We start from the raw sequence: 11,380 nt of genomic DNA, 5'->3' as shown, positions 1-11,380 counted from the left end.
ATTTTTAGGAAAGAAAAAAACGAATTTTTCAGAATACCGTTAAATTTTTAACAAAATAGTTGAATTTCAGCAAGAGACGCATTTTGGAAAGAACAAAAAATTCTAAAATAGATAAATTTTCTACAATATTATTAATTTTTTCAACAAACTAATTGAATTTTTCACAAAAAATAATAATTTCCAATCCAAAACGATAAATTTTCGATCACAAAAGCAAAAGAATTTCTAAGAAAATATTTCAATTTTCTATAAAATTCATGTGTTAAAATAATTAAATTTTGTTTTAAAGTTGAAATGTTAACCAAATAGTTGAATTTTTAAGAAAGGAAAAAACAATTTTTTCAGAAAACAGTTGAATTCACAAAATAGTTAAAATTTCTACAATATAATTAATTTTCTTAACAACATTTTTCACCAAAAATATGAAATAATCAAAATATTTGTAAAATATTTTCAATCTTTGTAATTTGAATTCTTTGCGATTTAAAATTTATGAAACGTTTTGAATAATTTGTGAAATCATTGAAATATTTTTCAAACCTTTTGAACTGTTTGTAGATCGTTTAAAATCTGAAACTTTGTACAACAAATAGAACAAGGGATCATAATTCTCCAATTTGGATATTTTAGGGAATTTTCCAAATTTGCGGCAGGGCGGGGAGGCGGACTGTGATCCTTGTAAGAAATAAATAAAAAAATTGTTCACAAGTCTAATAAAGGTTTAAATTGTAGAAATTTGTATCTAGTCTACTGTCAGAACTAAAAAAAAAAAAAAAAAAACATCGACGTCTGCATCACCTGTTAACATTATCTGAGGATCGCCCGCTCCAACCGGAAGTTTCATTACGCGGATCACGAGCACCTCCACTCGGCGCAGAATTAAAAGATTTTGCAGGTGGTCCCGAGTGCCATCCACCTGGACCACGATTGTTATCCACGTATCGACTATCACCTGGATACAAAGAATTTTCTATTTTATAACTACCACCATTACTCTAAAAATACTAATTAAATTACTTTACAAACACCAATTAAACTACTTTAATGCCCTTTTTAATTTTAATTTCTGACAAATCTCATCATCCAGTGATTTTATCTAGACTTGACAACTCCACTAAATCGAAAAGCAAACAAATAATAACAACCAAATAAACAAAATATAATAAAATATCTCCCGCGTATTGAAAAACAATAAAAAAAAAATTATAAGAGGTACAACTTACTACAATAAAAAACTCAGAATATATGCAAATATGAATTTTATTATTGGAAAGAAGCCGTACACGATATCTAATAATTTACATACTTCTATCCTTCTAAATTTAGCGGTACTTCATTTAATAAAACATATTTTTCACATCGATTTACGCATCGGCTTGCAAAAGAAACAATAAATATTCACAGCGATTAATCTTTGCTTGAAACTGAGAAAAAGGAAATAACAAACAAAAAAACAAGAAAAAAATACAATTAATACTATAATGTAAAATGAAAATAGATTGAAAAATACATTCTCACAAAATAGAATTCTAGTCTACTTTTTAAGTACCTCAACTCTATAAATTCCATCGATATATCGAAATGAACTGCTAATTCAGGAGAAATCCAAATTGCAACTAGAAAAAAAGAGTATGAAAAGCAGCCTATCTCTTTCTCTTAAAACTGGATTATTCGTGGAGAATTTTGAGTCCTCGGCTCAAAGTAGTGCAAATTGAGCGCAAAAAAAAAATGAAAGAGCATTTTTTGCGCGAAAAATGGAAACATTAATAAATAATTATTACATGTAGAAAACAAGACATGAAACAATTTTATTCAACAAACTGGTCCATCAAAAATTAACCATCGATAATCTTTCAAAATTCTTGTTTTATGGATTGAAATATTTATTTATTGAATTCTCATGTTGAATTCAACAATTGGAAATTAAATAAAATTCAACGATTGTAAATTTAACTGTTGAAAATTCAAGTTTCATGTTTCTTCAATTTTTCAGTTGAAAATTAAATTTTCCCCAATTTTTAACAGTTAAGTTTTCAATTTTCAAAAATCAAATGTTTCGTTTTCTTTAATTTTAAAGAACTGAATTTTTATCTACTAAACTTTCGATTAAAAAAAAATTAAAAACAGAATTTTCTGTCTTTTTTTTTAATTCAACTGTTGAAACTAAATGCTTAATTTTCCTTAATTTTTTCACAGATGAAAATTTAATTTTCCTCAGTTTGCAAAAGTTGAGTTTGTAATTTTCAAAAATCTAATGTTTTAATTTTCTTCAATTTAAAAGAATTGAATTTTCATCTGTTCAACTAAAACGGTCAATTTTCTTTCCACATTTATAACAGTTGAGTATTCATTTTTTAACCATTTAATTTCCAGTTTTCTTAGATTTAAAACAATCGAATTTTCAAATTATGAAAAATGAATTTTTAACTGTTAAAAATTGGTGAAAATTGATAATTGAATTATCAACAATGTAATTTCCAACTGATGACAATTCAATTGTCAATTTTCTTCAATATTTATCAATTGTAAAATAAAATTTTCCCAAATTTTTAACGGTAGAGTATTCAATTTTCAACAATTTAATTTTCAATTTTCTTCAATTTAAAGCAATTGAATTTTCAAATGATGAAAATTGAATTTTCAACTGTTAAAGACTGAACAAAATAGAATTTTCATCAGTTGAAAATTAAATTATCAATTTTATTCAATTTTCAGTTTTCTTCAATATAAAAGAATTAAATTTTAAAAAATTTAGTTTTCAAATGTAGACAACTAAAAATAGAATTTTCAACGTTTATAAAATTTAACTTTTGAAAATGGATAAATTATTTTTAAACTGTGGAAAATTCAATTTTCTTTTATTTTTAACAGTTGAATTTTCATTATTTTTCAACGATAGAATTTGCAATTTTTTAAAATTTAATCATCAATTTTCTTCAATTTTCAATATTTGAATTATCTCCTATTAATGATAAAATTACCAAAAATTTGATTTTTTTTCATTTAAAACAATTGATTTTTCCACAAAAAAAATTTCAAACGCTAACAATTGAAGTAAAATTGAAAATTGAATCTTTTGAATTTTCAACAGTTAAAAATTAAATTTTTCCCAATTTTTAGCAGTTGATTATTCAGTTTTCAAAAATGGTATTTTGAGTTTTTTTCAATTCAAATTAATTGAATAATGAACCGTTGAAAATGAAAGAAAATTCTCTATTTAATTTTCAACAGTTAAAAATGCAATTGTTTCAAATTAAAGAAAATTGAGCTTATTGCATAAACATTTCAATCCACAAACACAAATTTCGATCAAAGTTGATTTTTTCGAAAAAAAGGGTCACCACTGGTAAATAATATTTGACAAAGTAATAGTTATCCAATTGATTCTCAGTAGCACAAAAAATTATTTTTACGTTAAAGTTTTATTCAAATCCTAAATAATTTAGTTGCAAATCGATCAAATAAATATTTATCAATTTTTTTATTGGTAAGATTTTCAAGTAAAACTTGAGTCAAGTTAAAATCTGACAATTAAAACTCGGAAATAATTTCCGGTCCCGAAATTTTCCGCGCAATTCCAATATTACATACGTAAACGGTATACTGGTGCGAATTGGTTTCTTTGCAATGTTAACATTAAATATTTAATATATCCAACATATAATAAACAACTAGCATATATCACATATATATTTAATATATGTGTGGATAATCCGACGGAGATGTGTTTGTATAAATGCAAAAAAAAAAAAAAACTTGGGGTGCGAATTCGCACCAGTGTGCAGTTTGAGGGTTAAAATTGAAAAGGGGAATAAAGGGTTCCGTTTTTCGAGAATATCGAAAAAAGAGAATACCTCCGAGTTTAATCAATAATAATCGATAGTCAAAGTTCTCCACAAATTACCTTCAACTAGAAAAAGACTCTTCCCTTCCACAATATTTCTCTTTCAAATTACAATTAGCAATTTCTCCCGTCCGCGATTCATTTCCCTCGATGGAAAATTCACATTTGGTCTTCTAAAAATAAGCCTACGTTAAATAGGAAGAAAAAAAAAGAGCAAAAAGAAAGAAAAGAAAAATCCGATTTAGTGAATATAGGAAACTGGTATTTTTCGGCATCACCAATGATTGCATATCGCATAATATGAGAGTGTAAAAATTCAAATTTAATATCTCTCACGGCATTTTTCTCAAAACAACAAAACAACAAACAAAGAAACGTCGAAGAGATGCATCTACAAATTTCAGACAGAACGCTGTGAGAAGCTTATTGATTGATTAATCGATTGCTGCGAAAGATTTGGACATTTTTTCGATGCCTGATTGTAATTGTCAGCAGCAGAAAATTTATTTCAAATTTAATACTGTGCAAATGGCCTTCGGTAGGAATTAACTGCGTGGTGATACTTACGAGGCGCATTGGACCCTGGAGCTTTCGAACTGTCGTAGCGACCTCCGTGAGTGTCGCGGGAACTTCTGTGTGAATCGGGCTCTGATCGGCGCACGTCCCGGTCGCGGCCATATGACGTTGCACTTGGTCGCTCGTACCTTTCAAATCAAATAAAGACACATACAAAATTCAATCAAGTTAAATATAAATTCAGTTTTGAACATATCAGGATGGCCGTTTTAATGAAAGAAAAAAAAAAATTCCCGGTTTACAAACATTTTTCACAGTCTTAAGAAATCAAACTCTAAAGCCAAACATTTTTCCATTTCAATTAATAACATACTATTCTGCAAATTAAAGAGCTCAAAGGGGAACTCTTGAATTTTAAACTATACAAGGTGGCCGTTTTAATCGAAGACCAAAATTCGCAATCATTTCCCGATTCGAAAACATTTTTCACGGTGAATGAAATTTAAAAAATCAAACTATATTCTAAACATTATTTCATTTAAAATAATAAACAACAAATTAAAGCATTCAAAGTGGAATCCTTAAATTCCAAACTTGTAAAATTGAAGTTTAACAGTTTTTCAATTCAAAAATTGTGTATTCAAATGCTCAAAAATGTACAGGTATAAAATGGAAGATACTAGAACTTTTTACTTAAACAATGTCAAATGAAATTCAAATAAACTGCAAAATTTAGAACTTTTATAAATTATAGTGTTCAAAGATTCAGATTAAGTTCCAAAAAAATAAATCCACGTTAACATTTTCAAAAGTCTAAATTAAAGAATCAAGCAATAAACTTTAAAATTGTTTAAAATTATATTAAGTAATTTTAAGGTGGACACATTAAAAATTAAAAAATAATTTTTTTAATTAACAGTTTGTAAATTAGAAGTTGAATTATTTTAATTTCAAATAGTTTATGCATCCTTTACAAGCTTTAAAATTTTATTTCAAAATCTTGAGAAATCTAGAACTGGTTTTGAATTTTTCCAAATTCAAAATAATTATATAGTTTCGTTTCGGAACTTTTAAATATATTTTAAAACTAATTTCATTTTCTCTATAATTTTTAGAAGATCCTGCAATTTTGATAAAAAATCCTTAAAATTTGAATGAACAAATAACAATAGAACATTTATTATTTGTAAAAAAATTAGAGTAATTTTAAGAGATATTTAGAAGTTTTAAAAAGAATCGAATTAAATTTAGATCTTGAAACAATTTCAAATACTTACAGCCCAATTAAAAATAAAATGTAGATTTTTGCAGATTTCAAACGAAAAATGTCTCAAGATTCTTAGGGAAATTGAAAATGATTTTTCACTTTGGAAAATTATTGTAACAGAAAGTTTAAGAAGATTTTAAGAGATTAAAAAAATTATCAAAGAACCTGCAAGATTTTAAGGATTTATTTTTTTAATTTGCAGGATTTTCCAAGAATTGTAGGAGAAATTCGATTAATTTTAAAATATATTCAGAAGTTCTGAAAAAAATTTTAAAACACTTCATTTAAATTACCTGAAATCATTTCAGTTTTTAAATTAATTTTGAATCTTTTCAAAACTTCTAAAAATTTTCAAATTTTTAATTAATTACTATCAAATCTTCCTTTAGAACTATCATTAACTCTTGAAATTTTCCAATTAAATATTTTCCAATTTGAAATGATTTATTAGTTTGTCTTTTCAAAAAATCGGAAAATTTAAAGATATTACTTTGAAAATTCATATAAATAATAAACAACAAGAATGCTGCAATATGACTCCATTTTTTGAAACTGTACAATTTTAAGCGTCACAATTCGAAATTGCTTTATATTTACATCTAAAATTATCGGATTAAAAACATTTTTTTTTAATAAACCAATGAAAACTGTAACTTTCTAAGTTTTTTTTTTTTTAGTTTTGAATATTTAATTTATAATAACTAAATGTAAATGAAATCGAATATTTCTAAATATTAAGTAATTATTCTTTTTCTTAACTGAAAATTTTCAAATTGAGTGGTTTAAGACTGGAATTGTTTCAACTGAAATGATAATTGACAATTAATAAGTCTTTCATTATAAATATATTATTTTTAAGTTTTTAAAAAATTTTAAATAGTTTATAGAGTATTAATCGGACAATCTATTATTATCCACTTTTTAAATCCTAAAGTACAATTTAATTTGAAAAATCATAAATTAATTTATAGCTATAGTTGATTAACTAAAAATTCTTCTTTTCAAAAATATTCTATTTTAAACGCTTCTAAATTTTAATACTTCAAGTCTTCAAAAAGGAATTTTAAAATTCTTTAAATTAAAATGTAGACTCAAAAATGAATATTTTTTAATGGAAAATCTTTTAAGTAAAAGACTTTCGAACTGCGCATTCTAAACTGAATATCCAAATTGAAAAAGATCACAATTTAATTATTTAAGAAACGGTTGAAAATCAAAGTTGGACAGATTTTTTTTCTCAATAATTTGTAAAAAGATCGCTCCCGGTTTCATAAAACTCTCGGTTCAGCTTTTCAACTGAACAATTTGAAATTAAACGCAGTTAAACTGCCAAATTAAAGATATAATTTTTTTAAAAAATTGCAGACTTAAAAAATTCAGAATCACTTCCAAAAAATATGAATCCACGTTATCGTTTTCAATAGAACTATTACATTTTTCTTATAAAGTGAACAATTCTTAAACTAAAAGTTATCCTCATTTCAAATAAATGAAAAATCCTTAAAATGCTTCAAAATTTTATTTCAAAACCTTGAAACATCTACATATTTTACATTATTTTTTAAATGTTCTCAGAACTTTTATACATCTTTCCTTAAAATCTTCCAAGCTCATTTTTAATAATTTTGTAAATCTTTATAAATCTTTTAATATATATTTCTCTGCAAATTAGTTTTTTGAAATAAAAAATCATTTCCAACTTTTCTAGAAAAATGTTTTTTTTATTCTTCTGAAGTCTTCCAAAATTCTTAAAAAGCTTTTGAATTTTTTGTTCTTCGCCTGCCAAAAATATAAATAATTTCAAATTTTTCATTAATTTTGAATTTTTTCAAAACTTCTAAATATTTCTTCCAATTAATCAAATTTTTTCTGAAAATTATATGTGTTCAATTCATATTTAGACATCAAAATTTAAAAATTTAACTTAAAAATTCCTTTTTTTTAATAGCGCATTGAAAATTGTAACGTTTAACGTTTAGTTTTTTCTTAGTTTTGAATATTTAATTTATAATTACAGATTTTAAATGAAAAGTCAAACATTTCTAAATGTTAAGTAATTACTCATTTTCTTAATTGAAAATTTTCAAATTAAATGGTTTCAAAATGAAATATTTTAGACTGAAATAATACTTTTCATTTAATAAAAACCTTTGATTATAAATATTTTAGACCGCACTAAAATGCCTATCTTTTAAAGTAAAAATATTGCATTTTCAACAAAATAGATTAATTTTTAGCCAAATATTTACATTTTCAACCAGATTAATTTTCTACGAAAAAATACTATTTTTAGCAAAATACATGATTTTTCAATCAAATAGTATTTTCAACTAAACAACATTTATTTTCATCGAAACAGTTGAATTCCGAACTAAAAAAAAGGATCAGCTTTCAACCAAAAATGGAATAAAAATATTTTCAGTTAAAAAAAAATTAATTTTGCACACATAACGAATTTACAACCAAAGTGATCAATTTTTAATTAAAATGAATTAATTTCAAACCAAAAAGATAAAATTCAAATATTTAGTTAAAAATAAACTTTTTGGTAGCAAATTTAAATGATAGGGAAAATTCGTCTTTTTGGCTTAAAAATTCAACAATTTGGTTAACATTTTTTTCCTTATATTATTGTTAAAAATTCTACTATTTTGTTAAGAAATAATCATTTTATGGATGAAATAAACTGTTTTTAAGGTAAAATAAAAATATTTTTTTATTTAAAATTTAACCATTTTTTTTTTTTTTGAAAATGTAACTATTTTGTTACAAATTTGAATGTTTTGCGCCAAATTAGTTCTTTATTTCAGGGTTTTTCCCGGTTCACTAAAATTTTTCACAGACAATGAACTTTTGAACTTTTATAATTGAAATTGAAATTTTTTAATTTAAAAATTTTGTATTCTAGTGCTTAATAATTTACGCTTATAAAATTGAAGGTCCTAATATTTTTCGGTATAAAAAATTATAAATCCACGTTATCACTTGCAATGCTCTAAATTAAAAGATAAATCAATGAACTTAAAACTTTTTAAATAATTTAAACCTTGGAAAATTTCAAAATTTTATTTCAAAATATTGAGAAATTTAGAAGTCGTTTTAAATTTGACTTAAAGTTAAAATTAGTTTGGAAAATTTTGTTAGAACTTCTAAATATCTGTCAAAATGAATTGAATTTTTTCTACAATTTTCAAAAAAATCTGCAAATTTTAGAAACATTCTTTACAATTTGGATGTATAAATAACAATTGAACATTTATTATTTTTAGGCGAAATTTAAGTATATTCAAGAGATATGTAGAAGTTTTTAAAAGATTCAAACTTAATGTAAAACTTGAAATGATAGCCTAATTTAAAATAAAATGTAGATTTTCGCCTACTTTAAACAAAAAAATTATGATTCTTTTCAAGAATTGTAAAAGGCTTCAAAAGCATAAAAACTTTTTCTTCAGATTCCTAGGAAAATTAAAAATTCTAGAAGATTTTAAGAAAACTTTCCAAAAATTTGCATGATAATTTTTAATCTTTTTAAAACTCCTAAATATCTCTTAAAATTACTCAAATTTTTTTCGACAAATCTTAATTTGTAAATTATACACAAAAATTAAAAAATTTCACTTACAAATTAGGCATTTTTCAAATACAACCATTAAAATTGTAACATTCAAAGGTTAAAGGCTCTTCAAAATTTTAACGATTTTAGGTTTTCTATGTCAAACAATTCAGTTAAAGATTCTTTCCTTTAAATATTCAATAATTATTTTTTTTTTTTTTATAAAAAATTTCAAATTGAATGGGTTAAAAATTGAATATTTTAGACTGAAACAGTATTTTTAATTTAATAAAATCCTTTGATTAAGAATATATTATTATGAAGATATTTTTAAGTAGAAAATAAGTTTAGAAGGTTTCAGCATTTAAAAATTCTTTATATTAAAAATGTAAGCTTAGAAATACAAATTTTAAATCGGACATTTTTAAAGTAAAAAAATTTTGAATTGCGCATTGTAAGCTAAATCATAGCATAATTGAAAAACATAAATATTCCACTAATTATTTAAAAACTGTTGAAATCGAACGTGGACAGATTTTTCTTTTACAAATTTGTAAAATTCCCGGTAAAAAAAAATTCACTGTCATTTCCCTTTAAAAAATTCCCGATTTCGCCACCCTGTATTTGGATTAAAAACTGTTGTCGTTGAAAGAACATATTTTTTCAATTTTCTTTTTAAATTAATTTGATTGTTTTCGATATAAAATCAAAATCTTTTTTGGAAATATCAACTCTTATAGTTAAAAATAGAGGAATTTTTAACCAAGTGAAAAACTTTCCCATTTCACTTGTTTCTGATTTGCAACCATAGAATTAGTTTATTTTTTAGGTTTAATTTCTCGATTGAATCATTAAAATTAGCAACAAAAAAAAATGTTTAAGAAATATTTCCAATTCCTAAAAAATCTCTTCCAAACGTTTTTTTCTTTTTTTTTCCCTAATATCTTGAATTTGTGTTGATGAATCTTAAAAAATTATTATAAACCCTGAAAAAAAAACGGAAAATGAAGGCAAAATTGGATCAAAATTCTAGATTTAGGGTGTTTTAGGGAGATTTTTTAAATCTAGGACGAAAAAGGTGCATTTCTTTTTATTTTTTGAAAATAAACTTACCTGTCTTTAACTTGGCGAGGGTCAATTGTTGGGGTTTGAGTTGGTAAAGGTTCGCGACGAACAATTACTTCCCTTCCGCGAGAAACATCAGTAAAAGCTTCTGGTCGACTGCCACGAGAAGAAAATTCACTGCCTCTTTTGAAATCCTTCTTCAGTCCCAAATCTTGGGCTGATCTGTTTATAAAAAATTTTGTCTCTCATCAGTTTCGAAATTATCGTAAATACTTCACGCAAATCGTGGTAGCAATTTTAAATCAATATTTTTCCTTTAATCAATTAGTAAAATTAGTCTGACAGATATTTTTAATTCAAAAGCTAAATAATTTAAAAGGATAAAATGGAAGCCTTAGCCCCTTTTAATTGAACAATTTTAAATTAAGTGCTGTTAAAGTGCCAAATTATACATTTTTAAATTTTATAAATTAAAAAGTTCCAAGATTTCGAAACAACAAAATCCAACGCTGTCACAATTAATTTTTGTTTCATTAAGGGCATGTGACACAGCTAAATACATATATTACCGACCACAGTTTTTCAGTTCACTGAATGTTTTTTTGAACCTAAGAACTTTTTTTGTAAATAAAATATCGAGCTGAAACTTTGGGAAATGTATTAAAGTAAAATAAAGTACGTTTAGGTACTGCATTTTAGTAGGAACTCCACTGAAAATTATTTCATCTTTTTTCTGAACCTCAACATTTTTTGAACGTTCGAACTTTTTTTATTCATAAAATATCGGTCTCAAACTTTCAGAAATGCAAGAGCCGAAAGAAAACTACGTTTAAGTACAAAGGTTAATAAAAAAAGATGTAAAAAAATATGTGTCAACAATCAATTCCAACGGCATTGGCCGGTAACGTTGTACACGAAAATACGAAACCTGGCGGCCACTAGACGAGGCTCTAGAGGGTTCGTATTTTCGTGTACAACGTTACCGGCTGATGCCGTTGGAACTGATTGTTGAAATATATTTTTTTACATCTTTTTTTATTAAGCTTTGTACTTAAACGTAGTTTTCTTTCGGCTCTTGCATTTCTCAAAGTTTGAGACCGATATTTTATGTATAAAAAAAGTTCGAACGTTCAAA

The 11,380-nt window shown here is 24.8% G+C and overlaps 1 protein-coding gene across 1 annotated transcript in view; it reads right to left on the bottom strand.

The window, feature by feature from the left end:
- LOC117178132 (SAFB-like transcription modulator) overlaps positions 1-11,380 on the bottom strand; it is a 64,992-nt gene that overhangs the window by 5,750 nt on the left and 47,862 nt on the right. Inside the window, exons 12-14 of the mRNA XM_033369388.1 lie at positions 10,294-10,467; positions 4,412-4,548; positions 799-952 (exon numbers count right to left, since the gene is read on the bottom strand). Coding sequence (XP_033225279.1) covers positions 799-952; positions 4,412-4,548; positions 10,294-10,467 — 465 coding nt within the window. The remainder of the gene's footprint in view (positions 1-798; positions 953-4,411; positions 4,549-10,293; positions 10,468-11,380) is intronic.

This window comes from Belonocnema kinseyi, chromosome 8, assembly GCF_010883055.1.
Source record: "Belonocnema kinseyi isolate 2016_QV_RU_SX_M_011 chromosome 8, B_treatae_v1, whole genome shotgun sequence".
Taxonomy (NCBI): Eukaryota; Metazoa; Arthropoda; class Insecta; order Hymenoptera; family Cynipidae; genus Belonocnema; species Belonocnema kinseyi.
Note: the sequence above shows the minus strand (reverse complement) of the source record. Positions and strands in the feature narration are given on the sequence as shown.